At 41.0% G+C, this 26,103-nt stretch overlaps 1 protein-coding gene across 2 annotated transcripts in view; it reads right to left on the bottom strand.

Moving 5' to 3' along the window:
• Wdr26 (WD repeat domain 26) overlaps positions 1–21,745 on the bottom strand; it is a 46,524-nt gene extending 24,779 nt beyond the window's left edge. Inside the window, exons 1-7 of one of the 2 annotated variants that reach the window (XM_057769229.1) lie at positions 20,835–21,745; positions 18,972–19,071; positions 18,767–18,871; positions 12,557–12,693; positions 8,777–8,874; positions 6,909–7,065; positions 413–551 (exon numbers count right to left, since the gene is read on the bottom strand). In XM_057769229.1, the coding sequence (XP_057625212.1) occupies positions 413–551; positions 6,909–7,065; positions 8,777–8,874; positions 12,557–12,693; positions 18,767–18,871; positions 18,972–19,071; positions 20,835–21,193 (1,095 nt within the window). In that variant the 5' untranslated portion in view covers positions 21,194–21,745. The remainder of the gene's footprint in view (positions 1–412; positions 552–6,908; positions 7,066–8,776; positions 8,875–12,556; positions 12,694–18,766; positions 18,872–18,971; positions 19,072–20,834) is intronic. The other variant, XM_057769230.1, reaches the window with a different exon arrangement.
• Between the last annotated feature and the right edge of the window lie 4,358 nt (positions 21,746–26,103).

Below are 26,103 nucleotides of genomic sequence, written 5' to 3' on the forward strand. Positions count from 1 at the left end.
TTGAAGTCAACTACTTCTACATATGTATATTAAAAATAGGTAAGCAGCTGGGTGTGGTGGCACACACCTTTAGTCCTAGTACTCAGGGGGCAGAGGTAGGCAGATCTGTAGTCATGGAACACAGCAAGTTCCATGACAGCCAGAGCTACAGAGAAACCCTGTCCCGAAAAACAAATACAAACAAGTGACCAATGAGTTAAGATGCAAAAGTAAAATGACCTGGGTTTGACTGCTATCGTCTATATCATGGCTCACAACCATCTATAGAGTTCTGTATCAGAAGCACTCCAGTCCTGTGCAAGAGAAGCACACATGTGATACACACACACTTACGCTGGCAACACACATAAAATAAATGTAAACAAAAAAGTACCCCTTTTTGCGGTCTAAGAACTCATACAGGAATACATACCGGATCCACTTGCCATATGATAACTGTGGTGTCCTTTGATCCTGTTGCTAGTTTAGTGCCATCATTAGAGAATTTACAGAACCACACTTCATTACAATGCTCCGTGAGTATCTGCTGAGTGTAACAGGGGAATTGCCTCCTAAAACAAACAAATCCACACATAATTACTCTTTCAAAGTATTTTCAGCAATATTGAGAAGGACATTTAACAACCGGCAGAACTCCTTTTGGAGTTCTCAAGTATAAAATATAAATGAATGTATTTACAATTCTCAAGAATCAAATTTATTTTGGTATGCTGAAATACTATGATATCAGGCACTTTTTGTTCAAGTCAACTTTAGTTAAAATCTGTAATACAGAATCTACTTCAACCTAAAGTTTACTTTTTTGCTGCCTTCTGAAAGCTACCAGGTCTGATTAAGGCAATTCGTATAAGTAATTATTATTCAGGAATTATGTTTACCACTTTATAGATAAATGGCATTAGTTGGTTGTTCTACAAGGAGTAAGAAATAATGTAGCATCTTCAAGCATATAAATCAGTTAAGCTATTATTAAAAGCTTTGGTATGACGTAAAGAAAATGGGGCCAGTGAGATGGCTCACAGGGTAAAAGTGCTTGTTGATCAGCAGACAATCCATCCTTAGAACCCACACAGTGCAGAGAACTGACTCCTGAAGTTGCCCTCTGCCTTCACACACGCACTGTGAATCACATGCACACACTTATTAATAAATAACGAGAACTGGCAAGATGGCTCAATGGGTCAAAGTGCCTGCTGTCAAGTCTGAAGACCTAAGTTCAATTCCGGGGACAAACATGATGATGGAAGGAGTAAAACAACTCCTGCAAAGAATGTGTCATGAGCGTTTTACCTACACGTGCATGTGCACCATATGTGCGCCTCATGTAGCATGTGACTGCCAAGAGAGGGTGGTAGACAGTTACGAACCACCATGTGAGTGCTAGGAACCAAACTCAGGTTCTCTGCAAAAATACCAAGTGCTCTCTTAACCACTGGGCCATCTCTCCAGCCCTCCTACCCATTTTGACACTGGTTCTTACTATTGTAGCCCAGGCTTGTCTGAAACTCTTCATCTTCCGGCCCTGAGTCTTCCAAGTACTGGATTAATAAACAGGCAGGTATGATCTTGCTCAAGTCATACTTTTAAATTTATCTTCAAAAGTTCTTTTTAAGTTTATCTTCCAAAGACTTCTCTATTTTTCCCCAACAATTGTACTAAGAGCCCAGCGAGTGAAGTGAGCCTACAGTCCCAGCACTCGTGGAGCTCCAGCAGGAAGACTGACTGAGTCTGGGAATTTGAGACCAGCATGGGCAACACAGCAAGATCCTGTCTCAAAAAACAAAACTAGTGTGCACGGAAGAGTATACTGTCAACTGGCCAGCCTGACAGGTGGCAAGCAATTAGCCTTAGCAGGTAATACTTGGCAACTTTAAATTTTTAGATTACTTAACTAAGAACTACTTTAGTATTAAACTGTTATTTTATTCTGAACAAAAATAATGCATAATTGCATTTTATTAAGCACTTTACTAGGTGCCAAGTATTGCATGTGACACTTTCTATAAGACAGTCTTTTATTTTTTTCTTATGTATATGGGTATTTTGCCTGCATTTATGTCTGTGGACCTTGTGTGCAGTGTATCCACACAAGCCAGAAGAGGGAGCTGGAAACCTGGAAATGGAGTTATAAACAGCTGCTAACCATGCGGGTGCTGGGAACCAAATCTGGGTCCTCATCAAGAACAACTACTCTTAACTGCTGAGCCTTTACTCCAGCCTCCAGAATACTAATTCTTTTTTTTTAATTTATTTATTTATTTTGTTTACAGTGTTCTGTGTCCATGTGTGCCTGCAGGCACCAGATCTCATTACAGATGGTTGTGAGCCACCATGTGGTTGCTGGGAATTGAACTCAGGACCTCTGGAAGGACAATCGGTGCTCTTAACCTCTGAGCCATCTCTCCAGCCCCAGAATACTAATTCTTGAAACTAATTTGACAAGAGAAATTTTATCACCCCCATTTTTACAAGGCTCAAGAAGCCATTATCTTACCAGATTTTCACAAAACTAGCTGAACTAAATTTTGAACCTATAATTGACTGAATTATCTTTCCAAATGTCAACTTTAAACACTATTTTTCAAAGACTAATAAAATTGTAATAAAAATTCTTTTGCCTGAAGTTGATTTGATCACAGTGGAAAGATTCATTTAGATTAGCAAATAACCTGTAAGTAAGAACTAATTCAAAATTACAGGGCATTAAAGTCACTTAGTCTCTTGACAGCTGTCAGTCAATTTAAAATTATCATTTTATCTTCTTGTGTTGTTTCCCTCTCCCTCCAAGATAAAGTTTCTTTGTGTAGCTTTGGAGCCTGTACTGGAACTAGCTCTTGTAGAACAGGCTGGCCTTGAACTCACAGAGATCCACCTGCCTCTGCATCCCCAGTGCTGTGATTAAAGTTGTGTGCCTCCACATCCCAGCTATCATTTAGTCTTTTACTAAGACTAAGGGGGGCTGGAGAGATGGCTCGGTGGTTAAGAGCACTTGCTGCTCCTGTAGAAGGTCTGAGTTTGGTTCCCAGCACCCATATAGCAGCTCACAGCTGTCTCTTAACTCCAGCTCCAGGAGAGCCAGGCATCTCTTTAGGCTATGTGGACAGCAGGCACACACACAATGCACAAAGGCAGAACACTCATACACAGAAAATAAAATCTAGAGAGAAAATTAAAAATAAAGGCTACAGTAACCTGCAAATTTATTAACATCTTTTTCAGATACATAAGTGATGGGTGATGGCCTTGCTTTCAAATAAATTCAAAACTTTAGACGGTATTAAAAACCAGTACTGTATGAAAGAAAACAGTAAATGTAGCATTTTGACCAAATTCAATCTTTAACTTGTGTCTACAAATATTTTATAAAAATTCTGTACTAAAAAATTTGTACTTATAAAAGTAGCATATAAAAACATACTTCCATTAGTTATCAGTGTGAAAAAGTCCAGAAAATACTTTCTTTAAAAAAAAAAAAAAAAAGTTCCTTACTGGTCACATTTAAACCAAAAATATGTACAAACTAGTTAATAAAAAAATTGTATACAATCTAATAAAAACTCTTCAGTGTTTACATGGGCTTTTCAAAGTCATAATCAGTTATTCATAATCAATTCTCTATTCTCCAGAGAGGAAAGATTGGATAGTATGTTTATATTTTATTTCAAAAATTTCTTTCTAACTCCAATGCTAAAATGTAGTTTCTAGAAGAAAATAAAGTAGATGGTTAAAAATGATCAACTTTTCTTTTGAAGACCTCTAGCTAAACTTAAGGAATTAAATTCAGGCTCTACTTTCCAGTCTGGCAACGAAGGGACAACTTACTGAGTTAATGCCTGGTGTTACTCTCTTAGTCTCCTTAAAATCTACCTCTAGAATGAACAGCTGGGGACGGCTCCTGGTTTCCGGCTTGGTGAACTGGGTAGGTAGATCCTCCCTGAGATAGAAAATGCAGGGGAAGATGGCTTGGCAGCTGAAGTTCTTGCAAGCAAGCAAGAGGATGGGAAGTTCAGATGCCCCGAACCCCATGTAAATGCCAGGTTGACATGGTAACCCGCCTGTAATTCCAGCCTCTGAAGGTGGAGGCAGGGGAATCTCTGGAGCAAACTGGCTAGAGACTTGCTGGGATTGGTGAGCTCCAGGTTCAGCCAGAGACCCTGTCTTAAAAGAATAAAGTGGAAGAACAACTGAGGAAGATTTCCAGTATCAACCTTGGTCCTCCACACAGATGCACCCATATGTACACGTGTACCTACACACATATGAAAACACATATACTGAAGCACATATAACATACATGTGACAAAGAAAAAATATAGAACTCAAGTATAAAAAAACAAAAACAAAAAACAAACAAACAACCAGACTTAGCAGGCCTGAATAAGAGGCAGAGAAAAATCTATTTGGATCTGCTGTGTTTAACTAGAGCAATAGCCAAACTGTACTCAGATCTAAGGCTCACGAGAGAAAAACTGTAGCTCTGGCCTATTCCCAGGAGACCCTAGATTCGTGGAAGTATAACCTACGGAAGAAAGATGAGGAAAGAGACAACCCTGGGACAAACTATTAAAGGGACAGACAGAGAAGAAGAGCCCTTGGAGGGGTCAGAGTATCAATCTAGAGCCTGGAATATTTATAGAAAGCTATAATGCTGTAATACTGTAGAAAGCTCGAGAAAACCTGGAAGGCAGCTGCTGAATCAGACAGACTATCCTCAACAACATCAGCAGTGACACTAGTGAAGAAACCTGGTGAAGAAAAACAAGGACAGACCAAAGAACTGCACAGCAAGCAGGGAACGATTTGAGAAGTTACCCTTGAAGGAGGGAAGTGATAAACAGAAGGCACAATGCTGTTTTTAATTTATTGTTATATGTATGGGTGTCTTGCCTGCAAAAGTAAGTCCATGTACCATGTGTGTGAATTTTTTTTTAATCATAAAGAAGATCTAAGGAACACTTTTGAAAAGCAAGAGTTTCAGTTTTAGTAAAATGTCAGAGTGCTTTACACATGGTCTGATGAGCACCCCACCTGAGGTGAAGGACAGAAAAAGGACTAAGTATTTGTCATATATTAGTCTACAAATAGTGACATCAGGAACTAAGGTGCAAACAGGGGTGGAAAATCCTCCTGTCATGGGTTTCTGTTTCCATGCATGAAGGAAAGGCTTTTATTTTCTGACACTTCGGGCACTATCAGGTCTACTTGTCACCTTTCATTTCCTCAGCAGAAATGAGTTTATGAGCTACAAAGAGACCTTGGTCTACAGGCGACTTAATTTTAAACAACCTAAAGGAGCTATAAAACAAGACACAGACTATATAGTCTTTAATCTATCCCCTACCCACCCACTCATCCAATCTAAACAAAAAGCTCTAAAAGTTCTCCCCAAAAAGTCAAACAGCGCCAAGGAGTGAGCCGTGCTAAGGGAAAGGATCACTATCACGTCCTATGCTAGCACAACAGTAACTCACACCAAACATGATCCAGTACTTCAACAAGAGCATCATTTCTAAGGCCAACAGCTCAGACAAGTACAGTCAGCAATGACACAACTACACACACAGGCAGATTATAGGGCTAGGGACAGGGCTCAGTGTTAGAACTTTTGACTAGCATTTGAAAAGACCTATGTTCTGTTTCTAGTACTGATGAAAGAAAAAACAAAAACAAAAAAAGCAAAGTAAATCACTTGGTTTAAACACACCTCAAGGGGCCGGGCGGTGGTGGCGCACGCCTTTAATCCCAGCACTCGGGAGGCAGAGGCAGGCGGATCTCTGTGAGTTCGAGACCAGCCTGGTCTACAAGAGCTAGTTCCAGGACAGGCTCCAAAACCACAGAGAAACCCTGTCTCGAAAAACAAAAAAAAAACAAAAAAAAAAAAAAAAAAAAAAAACAACACCTCAAGGGGACTAGAGAGATGGCTTGGCAGTAAGAGCACTGGCTGCTCTTCCAGAGGTCCTGAGTTCAATTCCCAACAACCACATGGTGGCTCACAGCTATCTGCAATAGCATCTGATGGCCCCTGCTGGCATGCAAGTGTACATGCAGAGCATTCATACATAAGATATAAATTTTTAAAATAAATAAATAATACTCCTAAATATTATTTTAAAGCAGCATCTACATGTATGCATAGTATTTCTGGTTATTCAAAAGCTCCTTACTGATTAACATATACACTCTGTCTTTCACCACCGAAATCCATTTCTTTTGTTACTTCTTCAATGAATGTGAACAGAAGGAACGGAGTACGTGCACTACAGCAGCCTGCTTTCAATGTTTGATCAGAACCAAACCATTTCTTTCCTCAAGTTTGGAAGGGTTCACAATTTCTATCTTGGTCTTTTAAAGTTATGATTTAATTTTGGAGAGCATCATTAAAATAGAAGAGAAATTTTTACTAAAAAGTACTCAACACCAAAAGACAAGCTTGAATTCTTCCAACTTCAATTATGTGCATTGTTTGGTAAACATAAACACAAAGTTAATGTCTATTATTCTAGCCATTTTTGAAGCCATTCTTCTACAAAAAGCAGAACTTTAACTTAAGAAAAAAGCATTTCAATGGTTTATATATGTAGAAAATAACTTTGTACATAGTTAAAATGTTGAACACAGGAAATAACTAACCAAACCTACAGATAAGAAAACGAAAAATTGGCTTTTGGGCTTCAGGTCCCAACTGTGGCTTACCACATCAACACCGGCTTACAGAGTACAAGCTGATTTCTATTCTTTTCTACTCAGTTTCAATTTTAGTAATTCTGGGTTTTACTGTGAATAAATAGTAAATCAGATATGAACTATTATATAGCTACACAAAGAAACCCTAGAAAATGTTTGCAAAAAGTTCATAATTCCATCTGTAATACACTAACATTTGAAAATGTAAGAAATTTTTCTCTTACCTACTACAAACATGATCTATAAGTAGAGACACAGAATCTAGATTATTGTCAAGTTTGGTATTGTGATATAGGCACCGATCCCTTTGTAGCTCCACCGCCTGCCGCAGAAGAGTCTGTAAACGCCGTGGGGGAAGCATCACTGATGGTGGTAAATAGGCTTTAATAAAAGATATTTTAAAAAAGAGAAATAAAAATAATAATAAACTGTAAACTTTTATTTAAGACATTCAGTTCTCTTCTGCTGCACCTTTTACCTCAGTATTACATTTCCGCTACACAGACAAAAGCTCCAGGGACATGACATAGGGGAAGTTGTAGGAACATTTTCAAAAACTACAGTGATATTGCCACTAGAAAGGAGTAATTGGGCTATATCCTGTAGGTGGAGTTTCTGCGAGGAATAATACCACATACAAAACACACTACAAAAGTAAAAAGATGGGACAGAAAATACAATGATGATTATGTGTCAGTAGATGATTATGTATCTCAGCATGAGATAAATCTTCACTTAACAAAGAGTAAGTCAAAACTCTGAGGCTACTAATGCCAAAGGTACCATGATAATTCAGAGAACAGAATCCATACAAACTTAATTCTAATTCTTTTATGCTTTACATTTCTCCCAGGTATATGGAGTATATATTTTCTGATTCTTGAGATTTCTACTCTGTATAATTTGAATAGAAAAGAGGTATTTTACATAAAGATATGGTAAAAAATGATCCCCCCCAAAAAACTAGAAAGCAAGCTAACACAGCTGGGAGAAGCATAAAACAATTTACCTAAAGAACAAAAATTGTAAAATGTGTGGGACTTGAAGCTGTGGTTCACTTTTTTTTTCTCTCTATCCTTAGTACTTTTCATCCAAAGAAAAGAACTTAAGAACATCACTAAAGGGGCTGGAGATATGGCTCAGTGGTTAAGAGCACTGACTGCTCTTCCAGAGGTCCTGAATTCAATTCCCAGTGACCACATGGTGGCTCACAACCATCTGTAATGGTATCTGGTGCCCTCTTCTGGCATGTGGCCATACATGGAGGCAGAATGTTGTATATATAATAAATAAATCTTAAAAAAAAAAGAACATCACTAAAGAATACAAACATGCTGGGCGGTGGTGGCGCACGCCTTTAATCCCAGCACTCGGGAGGCAGAGGCAGGCAGATCTCTGTGAGTTCGAGGCCAGACTGGTCTACAAGAGCTAGTTCCAGGACAGGAACCAAAAAGCTATGGAGAAACCCTGTCTCGAAAATCAAAAAAAAAAAAAAAAAGAATACAAACATGCTAGGCATTGGTGGTGCACGCCTTTAATCCCAGCACTTGAGAGGAAGAGACAGGCGGATCTAAGAGAGTTCGAGGCCAGAGCAGGCTCCAAAGCTACAGAGAAACAAGACGAAACAAAGCACTCAAACATAGGGGAGTTTATATTTAAAATGTGAAATAAATGAAAAAAATATTTTAAAAAGAGAAAACAAACATAAGGGGTTGGAGAGAGTGCTGGCTGCTCTCTGAGAGGACCCGAATTCAATTCCCAGCACCCACATGGCAGCTCACAACTATCTGTAAATCTAGTTTCAGGGGATCTGACACCTTCACACCAATGCACATAAAATAAAGTTAAATAAACTGTAAAAAAAAAAAAAAACCCTATTAAAAAGAGATTACAAACATAAGGAGAATGCGGAGACCAGCACCTCCACACTGTTTCCAGGTCCCATCTGGTGAGTGAGACTCTTTGGTGTAAAGGTCTCTTTAATGGACTCCTTCTTCCACAAAAACTCAGTGAAAGTGTGTCCAAGTACAAGGTTCCTATTTGATCTTTATTACTTCCAATCTAAAAGGAAATAAACACCAAAAACTCTTACTCTGAAGCTTGTCCAGCAGTTTGGACCGAGAAGCTGTCCCCTTGCCTTCCCATTCAGCTTTTGCCCTTAGGTCTTCCGCATGGCTACACATTAGATACCTATAATAAAGAAAGAACCAAATCTCAAACTCTTTTGAAATATAATTAAAAAATAGTTGATTATATTTTCACAATCAAGTTCTTGCTCATGCAAATCAAGAAAAATTTTTTACAGTGAATTCAATTTATTAATACAAACTGGTACCTTCATAAATTATTAAAAGGCAATAGACTATTATCAAAATACACAATGTTATCACTGCAATTAAAAGAGTGCTCCCTTCTGCTATACATAATATATGTAGCTTACTTTATGTCAGGTTATTCCAAATCTTCAGCACATGCTTCACTGAATGCCACAACTACCCCGTATGAAGCAAACACTATTATTCTAATTACATAAATGAAGAAATTGAGACACAAAAAGCTTGGGAAATCGTTTTGAGAAGTTAAGCAGTGCAGGAACACAGACTGCACCTTGTTCTTCACAATTGAGCCAACTTCACTGATTCTCAGTGATATAAGTACTAAAAATCACAAGTAAAAACAACATAGGGCTGAGAAAGTGTTTTAGTGGGTAAGAATGCTTGTTTGGCATGAGGACCTGAGTTCAAGTACCCAGCAACCACAAGGGAGGGCTACCTATGCCTGGAATCCAGCATTATTCCTCACTATGTATGAATGTGGTATAATAGCCGGGCAGTGGTGGCGCACGCCTTTAATCCCAGCACTTGGGAGGCAGAGGCAGGCGGATCTCTGTGAGTTCGAGGCCAGCCTGGTCTACAAGAGCTAGTTCCAGGACTGGCTCCAAAGCTACAGAGAAACCCTCTCTCGAAAAACTAAAAACTAAAAACTAAATAAATAAATAAATACATAAATACATAAATAAATAAATGTGGTATAAATGCTCAACTTCCTCAGCTCTGGGGAATATATAATGACCTCCTATAGGGAGGATACCTCCAACCTGGCTTTTCTCAGGGAACGGACTATATAAAAGAAGTAAAGGCCATATTCAACTCGGAAGTGAAATCTGATGGGTAAGTCTCCTGGGTGCTCTGCCAAATATACCTTCCTTGACACTTATATAAAAAACAATTAAAGGCGGCTGGTGGTAGCACACACCTTTAATCCCAGCGCTCGGGAGGCAGAGACAGGCGATATCTGAGTTTGAGGCCAGCCTGTTCTACAAAGTGAGTTCCAGGACAGCCTCCAAAGCTATAAAGAAAAACCCTGACTCGAAAAAAAAAAACAGTAAAACAAAAACAAAATAAATAACAGACAATTAGGCAATGAGGGTGAAATAAACCCACGTACTCACTCTGCTCCCTGCTGCACAAGTAAGGCAGTGACACCTCTCAAATACCAGGGTCAACGCCCCTCCTTTCCTCAACTGAAAAAGTAACAGAGTCTACGCAAACAGCCTTCTTGCTTTAAGTATGGATGTAGTATTTTGGTTAATGGGAAAACGTTTTAGAAGTGTAATTATACTTAACAAGCCTCCGAAGAAACTGGATTATCAAAATTTTGTCTCTAAAATAATTTTGGGGAACTAGTGCGTCAAGGCTGCACAAGCCTGCCTGCCAGCCTGAGTCTGATCCTTAGAGCCCACGGCTGGAAGAACGGACTCATGAGTTGTCCACTGACCTCCACATACGCATGTGTACAACACAAGAACAAGTGGAAAATGCTAGGTGGTGGCGGTGCACACATTTAATCCCAGCATTCGGGAGGCAGAGGCAGATGGGTCGTCTCTACGAGTTTGAGGCCAGCCTGGTCTACAGAGAGTTTCAGGACCACCAGGACTATTATGTAGAGAAACCCTGGGGGGTGGGGGGTGAGGTGGATAATGAAAAAAAGGGAATATTGTGGGAGAATTAACATCAGTAGCTAGGTGGGAAAATTGTTCACTTTTTTAATTTTGCAAAATGACATGTGGTGGCACAGGCACACAACCCAGACTGCTCCAGAAGCTGAACTACTGCGGAATATTTGTTTCCTCTGTGAAAATGTTAGGTGAGACTTCTGGGTACAGAGGACTCTGGGAAGAAAAAAGGAGCAGAAGTGAGGAGAGGCAGAACACACGATACGCAGGAGGAAAGATACCAGCCATGAGGTAGAATTTAGATTAGTATAAATGGGTTAATTTAAGTTATAAGAGTTAATTAGAAACAAGTTTAAGCTATAGGCTGAGCTTTCATAATTAATAAGTCTCTGTGTCATTATTTGGGAGCTAGCAGGACAGAGAAAGACTTGTTACACTGAACCAGCCAGGGAAGCTTAAGGAGATTGTCTAAAAATAAAAAGAAGGAAGAGGGCTGGAGACATTTACCTCAATGATCAGTGATAGATGCTTGGCTTACCCATCACACATAAAAATACTAGGTGGTGCACACCTTTAATCCCAGCACTATAGAGGTAGGTAGATCTCTTTGAGTTCAAGGGCAACGTGGTATACAGAGCAAGTTATAAGACAGGCTCCAAAGCTAAACAGAAAAACCCTGCATCACAAAACAAAAGCCCCAAAACTAACAAAGTCCTTGGTTTAATCCCAGCATAGCAAAAAAAGAAAAAAGAAAAAGAGGACCTATGGTTATTTCTGTGCCCTTTATGGGAATATGGGTTTAGACAAATGTGCTTATGCGAAGTGACATGGTAGAACGGAAAAGATACAGCACGAGCAGAATTCTTTCTTCTTTCAAGATCACTTTAAAGAAAAAACTATGCATTAAATAGTATGTTCTGGCCCTGTGTGGTGGCATGTACCTTCAATCCCAACACTTGGGAAGCAGAATCATGTGGACCTCCCCCCCACCCCCCAACAGGGTTTCTCTGTATAGCTCTGGCTATCCTAGAACTCACTCTGTACATCAGGCTGGCTTTGAACTCAGATCCACCTGCCTCCACCTCTTGAATGCTGGGACTACAGGCATGCACCACCACTGCCCAGTTGTACATTCCTCATGAATTTTAGGTCATCTATGTAGGGATATGTGATAAGACCATGTTTCTATATAAACAAACAGATAAATAAATGTAGCAGATAAAGGCCATGCTAACAGTTAAGCAAATAATAGTTTTGTATGCTGTTTATTGCTTGCTGTGATCCAAAGCCATGAAGTTTTCTTTCTTTTTTTCTTTCTTATTTGTTTGTTTATTTATAGTTTTTCGGGACAGAGTTTCTCTGTGTAGCTTTGGAACCTGTCCTAGAACTTGCTCTGTAGTCTAGGCTGGCCTTGCCCTCACAGAGATCTCTACCTGCCTCTGCCTCCTTAGTGCTGGGATAAGGGTGTGCGCCACTACCACCTGACTGCTTTTTTAATTTTGAGCAGATTTTGAAATAGTATCTCACTGGCTATATGGATTTCTTCTCCTTTTTACCTATTAAGTATCTCAAATCGTTTTTTGTTTTGTTTTTTAAATTTGTTTGTTTGAGATAGGGTTTCCTGGCTGACCTGGTACTCCGTCCTTTGACCAAACTCAGAAATACACCTGTCTCTGACTCTGAGTGCTGGGATTAAAAGTGTGCCACCACTGCCCAGCTCTCAAAACTTAATACAGATAGCTAAATAGCTTTGTGCATACATAAGTGAATTTATTCAGAACTAAGAGTTCAGCAATATCCAGGACTTTCTCAGTAAGAAAGTTAATTAATGAAATATAACTTTGATCATTAGTAAACTTCTATAAAAATGAACAGACCCTTCATTAATCTGAAGTCTTAAGAACTCCACTTCCTTACCCACTAAGAACATGAATGCGTTCTGTATTGTATTTCAGCGGCGTCAGTTCACAGCGTAGAACTTGAAGTGCCTCCAGGACCTTGCCATCCTCCAGGTATTCCAGGTACTTCTGCTGCAGCAGCAAAAACTTCATCCTCTGACATGACAGAAAGCAGCAGTCAGGGGAAAAAGGTTGATGGAAGGTTCAGAAAATGTTTGTGCCTAAACAGAACAGTAGAAACCATTCTACTATGCCTTTTGAAAATAATTTTATAAAGCTTCAAGATGACTCAAAATAATTTGTTTTATGAGTCATAGTAGATTAAATGAATGTTCAAGTCTACATATTAATAAAACTCTTTGAAAAATCTCCAGTTAGGATCATTAGTGACCAAGGCATTATCAACTTAAGAAAAAAAACAAAAAACAAACAAATTCTGCTCCTAATTTCCTTAGAATTTTATGTGTCAACATTTAAAACTATGACAAGAATTCCTTATTTGCTCTCAAAATTTCTGACTATCTTAATAGGGCAGTAAGAGCATGCAGCAAGTTTTAAAAACACTGGTGAAAACAGTTCCAGTTAGTGGAAGTTATTTTGAAGCTATGATGTAGTAGGGGTATAGCTCGGTTGTATAGGACTTGTGTAGTATGTAGAGATCTGGATTTGATTCTAGCATCACAAAAACAACAATTAAAAGAATCAACAACAAAAACCCCAAACAAAACAAATCAAAAAGTCACAATGTGGAAGAGAAACTAAGGTGACTGGAAGGCAGAACTACAGTCATTAGGCAGAAGTCTGAAAGTGTCCGAATATGGCTTATCTGAAGTAGAACTGGCTTTCTAGCAGATGCATTCTGCAGGCTGCTCTGCAAGCGTCTGCAGACCCTGTGACTAAACTGGGAGAGCACAAGCTCATTCTCTCTACAGTTATGAGGAGACACCCACATGAGAAGGTTGGATTTAAGGTTCTTTAGAAGACTCAGTATCTACTATTTCTGTATATTTGTAATAATCTGCTCATTGATGTGTTTAGCAACAAAGCACAGATAAATATTATTTATTACTTGCCCACAAGAATAAAGCACTTTTCAGTTATGAGACACTCCCATTTATTCCTACAGAAATGTTTGGTTTTAACATTTTTAATGTTACATTACCATCTTACTCTAAACTTGAAAATGAAGATCACAACCCTAGCAGTTTTTCCACTAGGCAAGCAGTATCTATGAACTATTCTATCTATAATGTCTTCTAAACTTGAAGCTTAACTGAGGACCACTGACTGGAGGACCCGCTCACATTTGTTACTCGTGCTTCAGCGATCATAATGACAAAAATGTTTATCACATTTAGAAGCTCCATTGAATGTGGATTTAATATCCATTAAAAAAAAAAAGTAAATTATGCTGTAGCAACAGAATTAAGAGTGTGATGAATTGCTTTGATTTTATATTAAGTAATATCTATACTGGGGCTGGAGAGATTGGATGGCCTTCCAGAGAACCCAGGTTCTGATCCCAGCACCCACGTGGAAGTTCACAACTGTCTATGACTCCAGCTCCAGGAGATCACACACCCTAACATAGATACACATGTAGACAGAATACCAATGCACGTAAGAGAAACATAAGTAAAAACTAAATTTTTTTTTAAAAAGTAGTATAAGATATAAACTATTGGCTTATTCTTATTGTAACTCAATACAACAGTATATTTAAACCCTCTTATATAGAGCAGGATAACTATTTAAATATATCTGTTGTAAGACTGTTACCCTTCTGTTTAATAATCTAATCTTAAAGCTTTAAGCAAGACAAAAACAAAAGCAAAAAACCCAACAACAAACTTTAGAAACTGATACATACTCCTGTAACTAGGAAAACTGCACTTACCAATTTTACACATAAGGCTAGGCTAGTTGGTTTCAGAAACAGACTAATCAGCAAGACACTTTGAAAAGTACTTTGTATAGCTATACTTAAGTTTATTTTTTATAAGCCAAGTAAAAACACTTTCAAGTGACAAAAGTACCAAAATTAAATTTAAAAGTCTTAAAAAATGGGAGGAATTGGGCCTTATATGTGAAGTTATTACGCTATTGTCACCATCTTCTGAAAAAACCATTTAATTTTAGAAAACAAAGCTTCTATGTTATCAACTGTTGGGTTCATCAATTTATTGTATTTCTAAGTCAAACTTAAACAATGACCGGGCGGTGGTGGTGCACGCCTTTAATCCCAGCACTCGGGAGGCAGAGGCAGGCGGATCTCTGTGAGTTCGAGACCAGCCAGGTCTACAAGAGCTAGTTCAGAGAAACCCTGTCTCGAAAAACCAAAACCAAAACAAAACAAACAAACTTAAACAATGTCACATGCAACTAGTCAGCACAGATTTCATTTCCTCACTAAAGTTTCTCAGCAATTGGGAATTTGGGAAACATTTTTTCCTTTTAATTCCAGGCAAGTCTTGTTCATTTACTATTAATCATAAGGCCCCATACCCTCTCTCCCTCAACCCATTGTGTAAAGGGACATTGCTAACCTCTCCCTCCCTCGATCCAATGTACAGAGTGGCAGTGCCCAATGCTATTTCTCCCTTACTTTCTCACCAAGACCCTGGCAGAACATATTACTGTGTTCTATGCGCAAAGGTGGGGCAGGAGAAAAAAAGAAGGCAGACTAAACCTTTGAGCAAAGACAATACAAACTCATATTCCTGTATATACAGGGAATGCTATAAAAGCAATACAAGAACGTTTTTCTGAGTCATTTTATCTAAACTAAGACAATGAACACCCTCAATGGGTGTGAAAGCTTGGCCTAGAGCACTGCAGCTAATATGCTGCTGGACAGTCACAGCTGGAGAGCTTGACAACAAACGTTTATCCATCTAAAGCTCAGCTCAAATATCTGACACACGGTAACAATAAAAATATATTTTACCTTCCTAAATTTAAATCTCAAGAAAGTAGAGATCTTTTAGTGCATAAATGATGTCCATTCCTGAGAAAGTTAAAAATCAGGCAATACTGAGGCTTGTTTAGACAGGGGTCTTCTTCTTTTCTCTCTTTTAAAGATCAGAAACTTCTGAAAGAAGCCAGAGGACAAGAAGAGGGACAAGGAAATAACGCCCTCCCTGGGTTTCCAGTTAGATCTCTACCAGACTATTTCAATGACTTCGGTCACAGCAATATTTTCTTTTCTTTCTTTAAATTTTTATTTATTTCTTATGTATACAACATTCTGCCTCCATGTATGCCCGCACGCCAGAAGAGGGCGCCAGATCTCATTACAGATGGTTGTGAGCCACCATGTGGTTGCTGGGAATTGAACTCAGAACTTCTGGAAGAGCAGCCAGTGCTCTTAACCACTGAGCCATCTCTCCAGCCCCCCTCCCCTTTTTTTGATTTTTTGAGACAGGGTTTCTCAGTAGCATTTGGTTCCTGTCCTGGAACTAGCTCTTGTAGACCAGGCTGGTCTCGAACTCACAGAGATCCGCCTGCCTCTGCCTCCGAAGTGCTGGGATTAAAGGCGTGCGCCACCACTGCTGGGCTCTTTTCTTCCTTTTAAAATCTAATAAAAACCTGAAGCTGAAATCTCTTCTTGGACCCCTCCCCACACCTTACCCAGTATCTGAATCACTGTTCTTTTCCCATATTGTCAGACTGAATTTCAACACTGAAGAAAAACTTTGAAATAATAGTATTCATGGAGCCTAGTTATTGAAGGCAATCTCCTAATTTTGCAATGGCTTTAATACCTAAATAATGTTATAAGCAAATTTTGCTATTAAATCCTGATTCCAAGGAAAGGAGAAATAAATTATATTTAAGGTAAAGATATCAGAGCTCTTATTTGACTTTATGAGTTAATTTTTGTCAAGTCCATATTTGCCCTTTTTGATAAAATTATTTCTATTACATTAAAAAAACAAAAGAACGAGACTTTGTAAGCATATTGCAATTTTTCTGTTGTTGGTCTCAAATGCCTATCCAGATTCTCAGACATGGCATTATCAACTCAAACTGAAAAATGTTGATTCATGACTTTAGCATCCAAAAACCTCACAACATCTGCTATTCTGAGTATCATTTGACTAGAAACCATTTTAAAGTGTGGGGACAGGGGGAAAGTGAGGGATGTAAACTACATCAATAAAAGCGTTCAGACTGTCTTCAGGGCAGGGATGCAGCTCAGTGGCAGGGCACTAGTTAACCCAGCCAGGCTCTGGTCTTAGTCCCCACCACTGGGAATAGCAATCGTGTGCACTTTGAGACTGTACTGTCATCAAGGGTCTGAGTAGATAATTAAGTAATTATGTTAAAAACCCACAAGATTGGTGTCTAAGATATTACAAATTTCAACTTTTATGATGATCTTCTAGCAATGAAATCAGGAAGGAATAAATGATATTATAAAGGTGAAGAATGGCTTCAAAAAATGTTGAATTGAATCTTTTAAAGCAATTGATTCATCAGTGCTTATGGGAGACAAAAGTGGGCCCCTTTCTTTGTATAAATACCTAAACAGTTTGATGGTGTGAGGCTCAGCCAGATTTAATCTTCATCTTTTATTAGATCCTAGAATGTTCTATAGACTGAACAGGCTGTAAAAAGAAAGGATTCCTCCTTATTATCTATAACTACCTTTTTTCCAAAATACGTGTTGCTTCTATTGAAGTTTCTAATGAATCATAATCTAAATCCAAGTCTCAAATTACTACAAATAAAATTTTAAAGGAAGTGAATCATTAAAATTTTACTACTAGACTACAGATACAATTTGGATAAACTTAAAAAAATGAAAGCATACTCTAAAAAAAAAATCACATCAAAATACTCCACAAATAAAATTTCTTTATAGCCACCAATAAACCTCAATTCTTATTTTGGCCATTTTATTTTGTTTTTGCTCATCCAGACTGAGCCAAAAATTTGTGAAAAACTGCTCAGTTAAAATATACTCAAGTTTTAAACCTCAGACATACCAATTAAGAATAGTCTATTTCCTGGAAATAATTGAATTCCTTCAAATATGGATGCTAACTTTAGTTCATTTTTATTTTTAAATTATCCTATGGAATTGTTTATTTCATAAGTTAAATCATTTGACTTTATACTCATTTAAATTTTTTAATACTTTGGGTATTGAAAGAACAGAACCATGAATTTAACTACACCTTTGTCATACTTCTTTAGACCTTTAATATTCCTGAAGTCCTCTTTCTAAGATTATATTATTGTACAGAATTATATAAAGAATTTGAAACTATTTTGTAATAAGATTTTTTAAAAGATTAAAGAAAACCAGCTTATAGACAAAGGTAAAAAAAGTTAATGTTTGACCCAATTAAAAAAAAAAAAAAAGAACCAAAATACTAATGGTCACTTACTAATACAACCTACTACCTCTATCCTACTTCCTATTCTCCTTCTCTCCCCTCCCCCAGCAGACAGGAAATGCTTTTGACAATAAATGAATCAGCTAGAAGTTTATAAGCCAGCAGCCAGCAGCTGATTCTTCATGCTTTCCAATCAGTAGTGCTTAAAAAAACAAAACAAAACAAACCTCGATGTATCCCTTCCTAAAGAATTAAAACCCATCAGCATGAGAAACCAAACCAAACCCATAAAGGCTAATGAAGGTTAACAGGGCAAACTACTAAACTGATTTTGACAAGGAAATAAGGGCGGCCAGCAGGGCCCAATGGTCAAACTTGCACCTTAACTCCTCAAAGTGACACATATTATGCAGACTCTGACACTTGTCAATTCACATAACTTGAAAGAAAGAAAATGGGGAGCACAACAACAGTATAATTTGACTTAAGTATGTATTTCCAATGTTCAAAAAAATAATGTGCCAGCTTCTTCAGGCTGTATGGTATACACATACCCAAACATAGTTTCTCTTCAAGCATATTCAGTATTTTGAGTAATATAAAAGTATAATTTATCCTTGATCCTGACAATATAAGGCTCCTATCAACAGCACTAAAAGCAGGAAGATGTCTAAGTTTTTAGAGCTTAAATTACAGTTTTAAATGACACATTTACTAAGTAGGATATAAAACATTTAAAGTTCATAGCTTACAACCATAAACAACTCATCCTTATTTATAAATTATATAAAATTTACTTTCAAGCCTCTTAAGATCAGATGCCTATAGTTATCAATAACCTAAGATAATCATAAATGTGAAACCAAGAACAAAAGTGTATTTACCACAATTATTCCCAACAAGGTTTGAGAGATTTCAAGTGCGCCTCTTACCACAATCGCATGAGGAGAATGCACTAAAGGCTTTAGTTCATTCAGGTCATTTTCTGCCTGCAAAAATTGGCATAAAAGAAAAACAAAACTGTCACAACATTTCCACCAAACGCTTAATTTTAGCAGCAGTCACACAGCTCTATGTGCCCTACGTTACCTTATCCCAGTCTCCTTCCATGACATGATTTCGGAATTTGGTAGCAGAAGGATGTTCTAAACGACATCCTGACTCTTGCATGAGGAGATCAACAGTCTGGCTGCAGGAGAGATACAGTGTAAAAAAGACCTGACCAACTTTAGGGATCCATGCTTCCTAATAAACTAGTATCTACAACTTCATGAAGAAGAAAAAAAAGCTTTGAAACACTTGGTTAAGTAAACGATTTCAAATGCCACCTACATTTTAAGTTGAAAACCTTTCTTGAAACCATAATGAAGTTCTTCCTACTTCTGACATCTAATGTTTCAGAAGTTTAAAGGAGTATACAATTTCTAAAAATGTTCTCTAACCAACTGGTCAAATAAAAAGTAGGATCCAGAAACTATCTATGGCACAGCATTTCAAAAGATAAAATGCAAGGTGACAGATGGCCTGTGTTAGGTAGAGCTTTCCTTCCAGATATTTTGCTTGTATGGAAATTCTGCTAGGTCAATCTTTAAAATTAAAACAAATCTAGCATCAGAAACCATTTCCTTTCTCTCCATACTAAAAATAGCCAATTTACTATGGTGTAGATTCCAAACAGTCACGGGTTATTTCCGCCTGCTGCTGTCAGCTTGCTGCTTCCCTCAGTAATATGTTGTTAGCATTCACGAGATTTATTTTCACGCTTACCCTTTTCCTTTAGGGAATAAAGTGAAATCTTTCTAGATTTTTCTTTGGGAGCTTACTCATCAAACGAGGTTTCATTTACCAGATATTTTGGCATCTAAGAACCTTCATTCAGCAGTCGTGTTTGTGTTCATGGCTTTACTTATGCGTTTTTTTTTTTAAGTGCTCCTCATTTTTCAGCTCAACAGTGCAATGCTCAGCTTGAGAATTAAAATACTTCTGTCCCTCTGAGTAAGAGCAGTTTTCCCCATTTTCCAAGAAGTACACGCGCGTGCACACATGCACACGCACGCGTACACACACCCAACAACAATCCCGGCACTTCAGCCTAAGAGTTTATTTTAAATTTCGCTTTGGGGCTAGGAAACTGCTGTGTGTTTACTCCCATCAGCTCCTTCTGGCTCTGGCCCTTCATTCAGCTCCAGGACACTCCCACCAACCCTACTTCAACTCCCTTAGTTTTTCTTTTGTGTGTGTACAAAACAGTGAGTTTTGGTTAAACCCGCTGCCTACCTTCACCCAAAGTTAAAGGCCACCCAAACTGTGTTTAAAAACAAATGATTCACCAGACCAGACATCACTTTTTCAGAGGCGATCGTCTTGGTTTTGAAGTGGGATTTCACTAGTGCTAGGCCTTTAGTACACACACAGCCTCGGCGTGACTTCAACTCGTATCTTTCTTCATTATTCCCATCAGATTTACTTTGACAGCCTCTTTCCAAATTACCCCAGCCCCTTAGTTCCCATAAACACTTGTAGGCGACTGTCCTTCCTGATTGGTAGTTTGCCTGGGCTGTTGTCGGTCATGGGTGGGGGTGGGGTGGTGTCCCACAAAGATGCCTCTGAGACACACTTGAAAAACAAATCCTCCAAGGTTCATTATTTCCACCGCTCTGATCCACCCCTCCCCCAGCATAAACACCCTCGGTGTCCGCCTCCTCGGACCGACGACCTAGCTCTGGAGGTGCGAGGGGAGGGGTCGCTCTGGGCTTCCACCACCCTTACCCAGCCCAAACGGTCCGGCTGGTCTCACGACACCAAGCCGATTCGTTTCCCTCGACCTCCCTTCCGTTCCTGCCGGGGCTGTCTGTCCGCGGCCTCCTGCGCACTGGGCCCCGGGGCCCCCCACAACCCTCCCGGCGGCTCGGCCCCGGCCTGGCCCTCACTGGTTGTCGGACGGACACTTACTTGAGCCCTAAGCCATTGAGGTGCTGTCCTATGAGTCTAATGACATCCTCATCCGACTGCGAGAGCCGCTTCTTCTTCTTAAGGCTGCTGCCCAGCTCGGGGGTGGCCAGGGCGGCGGCGGTGGCGGAGGCCGCGGCGGCCCCGCCGGGAACCCCGTTATTGACACTCAGGCTGTTGCTATTGTTGCCAGCGGCGGAGGGGGCGGCAGGCAGGAGCCCGTTGGCGTGGGCCAGGTCCCCCGCGGACGCCGCCGAGGGGGACGACTCCCCGTTCTGCGCCGACAGGCAGGCGAGCTCCGGGGTCTGGCCCTGGCCCCCGCCGCCCCCGCCGCCGCCTCCTCCCGCCCCGTTGGCCTGCATGCTGCCGCCGACCAGGCTGTGGCCGCTACTCCGCTGAGGGGCGGCGGGGGCGGCTGGAGGCAGTCCCACCACCACCACCACGGAGGAGGAGGCGGCGGCCGGCGAGGGCGAGGGCGGGGGGGGGAGGCCTGCTCGGCCGGCCGAGGCCCCGGGCTCTCCTGCTCCCTCCGCCGCCGAGGCTCGGGGCTTCTTCCGCGGGGGCGGGGAGGCTCCGCCGGCGTCCGAGTCGGAGGAGGAGGAAGCGGAGGCCAGAGTTTCCTCGCCGAGAGAGGCCGTGGTGGGAGGCCGGCGGGGCGCGGCGGGGGTCGGTGGGGCGGGAGGAGGGGGAGAAGGAGGACCGGGCCCTTCCCCCCCCCTCCGGAGGCGCTCGCGGCGCGGCCCGGGGACTCGCGGGCACTGGGGGGCGCAGGCCCGAAGCTGGAACCCCGGCGGCGGCGGCGGCGAAGGTAGCAGCCGCCTCGGTGCTCGGTCCGTGCCGCTCTGCTCCCTGGTGTGTTGATTCTTCCCCCAGCTGCTGCCTAATGGAGTCCGGGCGCTGGCGTCACAGGAAATGCCTATACTGCCCTCCTCGCTCACTTCCGGCAGCAGGTATGGAACCTATAGGGGGCTGTCACCCAGCACGTGTGTGTCCGGCAGCCGGGGTAAGGCCGTGGGGGTGACGGCGAGGGCCGCTGGGGGTCCGGCCCCGGGTGGATGTGACCCAGCACGACCTGGCCCGGTTGTGCGTGGGCCGCCCTGTTGCCCGGGCCTGGCGTGCGAGCTCGGCCTGCGCAGTGAGTTCGCAGCCAACCTCCGAGGCCCTGCGGGGTGGGAGGTAGAGTTCGCGTCCCCGCCGCGCACCCGGAGTGACCCCGAGAGGAGCGACCAGCTGGCCTGGAGGGGACCGCAGACGCACTGGCACGGGCCAGGGTGTGGCCGGCCGGCGGCCTGCTTTTGCTGCTGCAACTTCAAGCACAAGGGTGTGCTAGGCCCCTGTCCACTGGCTTCAGGCTCAGCACCCAGGATTAACCACTGCCTCGTTTTAGGGCGGAAACACTTGAACTTCCCCCAGCCAAGCACTACCCACACTTGTACCCGTGTCACCAAAGGACAGGGGAGGTGACGAGCCGAGGACACCGTGCTCCACCCCGAGAAGGCGAAGTCGTCTGTCACTGCCTGTCTGGTGGGGCAAGAAGTTACAAAGACTGAGGGTGTGTAGAGGAATGGAGGCACTTTGCTGGGGAGTTTTACTATTTTTGTTCTGTTTTTCTTTTAAGCGTTCACTCAGATGCCTTAGTCCTGGTTCCTGCTCCTTCTCAGACAGGGAGGATTCAGGCATTGATGCAGATCCTGGCTTGACATTTTCAAGTGGCTGGTGTTTTACTGTTCCAGTGCTGTATGCCGCTTTCTTGGTTGGAGAAATACAGCAGCAGAGAACTGAGCTGAATGGTCCGCAGGACCCCCTCATCAGTTACATGTATATGGGTGGTGGCATGTAGACCTGCTACGTACAGACGTTTTCTCTGAAGTTTAGGAAATCCTTGATGAACTTCCCTTTGGGAGGAAAAAAAAAACAGCCTCGAGCAATACATCCTATGTCCCTAAAATTTACAATACTCACAGCGCGGTAATTTTGAGGCCTTTGGAGGCAGCCCTTTTCAATTTAGAAGTGCAATAAAAAATTATCCTATTATTTGTCAAGAATCCTGAGCTCTATTCATCGTGAGACAGGAAAGAGAGACAGGAAGCTACCAGGGCCGAGTCTTCCAGTGTTTCTCATGCTTTAAATATGCTTTCAGGTGTCAGCCGTAATTGCAAGGTGACTCATACCGCGTTTGTATTCACCTGAGACAGACCTTCGTTCTAGCTGAGGTTCAGAGGGCAAAGACGGTAGGTATATCCAGCAGAGCCAGAATTTCTTGGTAGTTGATGCCTTCACAGAGTCTTGTACAGTACCTTCAGAAATCTCATTACCATACAGGCTGCTTTTGTTTAGGCAAAATTTGCGTTGTGCAAAATGGTTTATAGTAATCTAGTAGCAATCATGAAGATGGATCAGGTCTGCAGCCTAGTTTAAATAAAGTCTATAGCTTTTATAACGAGAAGAACCATTTAACACCAGACCAGGCTCACACTCAGTAACAAAAGGAACAGGATGAAAGGAACAAGGAATAGGATCTCATTGCCACTGACACTCAATATGTATATCTCAGCTTTTCTTCCTTTTGGGGAACCAAAACTGCTAAAAATGTTTGAATTTCTGAAGTTCATTTATATGTACACATTTTTATTTATAGTAAAACAGAGGTTGGGAGCATGTTGCCTAAACTCTGGGCCTTTTCAGAGAAAGGTTTTAGCTCCACTTACGCATGAATAATTTTGAAATACTATTCTGCACATTCACAAACCTTGAGTAACATCATGTTACCCACAGGGTTTAAAGATCTATGCTTTCCATAGATGGATGCGGTCTTATCTCAGTCTTTCTTTTTGGCCAACTCTCTTCTTAAAAGCTTCTTATTTTTATTTTATTTTTAGTTACCTCATAAATTATGTGCTACATATTGTACACTGTGCATATTATTTATAGAAAGGTTTTATTTCTTGCCATCTCTGTGAACCCTTCTTCACTGTCACTGAATGTGCTGGCCTTGTTTCTTCTGAAGACCTCCCGTCTTCTCTGGCAGTCTGATTGTATGGAGCTTCTCTGTCAAGACTCAGCTCCTTTTGAGCCTCCTTTGTGGAGCAGTTCCTGGCTTCCAGCCTTTACTGTGAGTATGACCTATTGGTTCTCCCCAATACTGAAGACTGCATATAGTCTCATTCATTGACACTCCTTGAGGTCACTAAGGGGACCTTTTTGAGACCTCTTGTCTCTTGGCTTTCTCTTTCTATTCTCCTACAAAAGACTAAGCTGTGTCTAGGATTAAGTCCAAATTATCCCTCAGGAAAAAGTTACATGTTTGTTTAGGTGCTTGATTAACTTCTGCACTATTGTATGGGACTCTGGTAAGTACCAATTGAAAGGTAACTTCTTGTCCTGTTTGTGCTAAGCAGTGTTCTGTCTCTGTGCTTTGCTCCCGCCCCTGGAAAGCAAAAGCTTTGGGGTGTGTTGCCCTGTAAGGGATGCTACAGAATCTGCTACACAGTAGGTTACGGAATTAATTGACACTAAGGCCTTTCCAAGTCTTGAGGTTGTCGAGGGGCTGTGTATATTTGAGACTTCCAGCAAATACATTAATACTTCCAGGGAGGAACATGTGTGTACTCATCTTACTGCAGTGCTTTTCAAACCATTTCAGAAATCAATGTGCTGAGCCATAATTAGTGGGTTTTTTTTTTAAGTAAAGTAGAAAATTATATAAGCATAAATATTCAAGTAAATCACCTGAGGTGAGGTGGTTATTTTGTGAACCTTTTGTTTCAGTGATGAATGCATGTAAAATAAATGCATTTATTTTCTCAGAAAGGTTTGAGGGTTGGAGAGATGGCTCAGCAGAACACTTTGTGCTCTTGCTGAAGACCCAAGTTTTATTCCAAACACCCGAAGCATCTGTGACCCTAGTTCACAGGACCCAACAGGCATGTGTGTGATGCACATACATGCATGCAGACAAAACATTCATACACATTTAAAGGGAAAATAAGTAAATAAACCTAAAAAATGTTTTTCTGAAGAGTTTGAAAAATAGTCGATGGGTGGTGGTGCACGCCTTTAATCCCAGCACTTAGTAGGCAGAGACAGGAGAATCTCTGTGAATTTGATATCAGTTTGGTCTGCATAGTGAGTTCCAGAACAGCCAGGATCCTGTTTGAAAAAACCAAAAGTATGAAACAAAACGACAACAAACCCATCTGTATCAGTCCTGATTGGCCAGAAAGCAACCCAGGAAATAGAAATGACAAAGGACTGCTGTATTCCAAGGCAGCATTTCTCATTCTTAAATCTAAAAAAGATACAAAAACTTTGAAAGTTGAGATAGATTGAATATGTAGGTATTTATAGTAAGACACAAAAGTAAATTTTCACAGATGTTGGTAAAACTGGTAATAATTATGTTTCTTTCAAGATTTAAATTTTGGAGTTGGAAGTAGAGAAACTTCTGTTTGGCGTACAGAAGCCTGGTCTAGCATAGAACTCCTGTCCCTGCCTCACCTTCCTGAGCGCAGGAATTCCAAGCATGCACCAGCACACACCTGTAAAGTGGCAAGCTGGATTTGTCAGACTAGGGTAGGTTGGGGAGAATCAGGAGTGAATGTGGGAGTGTCCTGGAATCCAAAGACTTGACTTCACTGTCCCTCAGACACGTCATTGTTTTACATTTATTTTTATTTCATGTGTATAAGTGTTTTTGCCTGCATGTATATCTGTATGAGGGTGTCCGATCTCCTGGAACTGGAGTTACAGATAGTTATGAGCTGCCATGTGGGTGTTGGGAATTGAACCTGGGTGCTCTGGAAGAGGACTCTTAACCAGTTGGCTCTTGACCACTGGGCCAACTCCTCAGCCCACAATGTCATTTTTTTTTAAGTAAATAACCCCAATCAGTTTCTTTTTTTTTTTGGTTTTTCGAGACAGGGTTTCTCTGTGGTTTTGTGGTTTTGGAGCCTGTCCTGGAACTAGCTCTTGTAGACCAGGCTGGCCTCGAGCTCACAGAGATCCGCCTGCCTCTGCCTCCCAAGTGCTGGGATTAACCACCGCCGGCTCCCCAATCAGTTTCTTGATGGAGTTGGTGGATGGGTGAATGAGATTGGAAAAAGCAAACAAACAAAAAAAGTTAAAATGTTTCAAGATAAATTTAAATCTTCCATCATTTAAGGATTTGAGGGCACTAAGTACAAAGATATCAGTTAACTTTATTATTGAGCTAAGGACTTGAGCCCCTTTCCTACCCAGTTCTGCCATTCAGCCATGATCGTGTGCAGCCACT

Source organism: Chionomys nivalis, chromosome 5 (genome assembly GCF_950005125.1).
Source record: "Chionomys nivalis chromosome 5, mChiNiv1.1, whole genome shotgun sequence".
NCBI lineage: Eukaryota > Metazoa > Chordata > Mammalia > Rodentia > Cricetidae > Chionomys > Chionomys nivalis.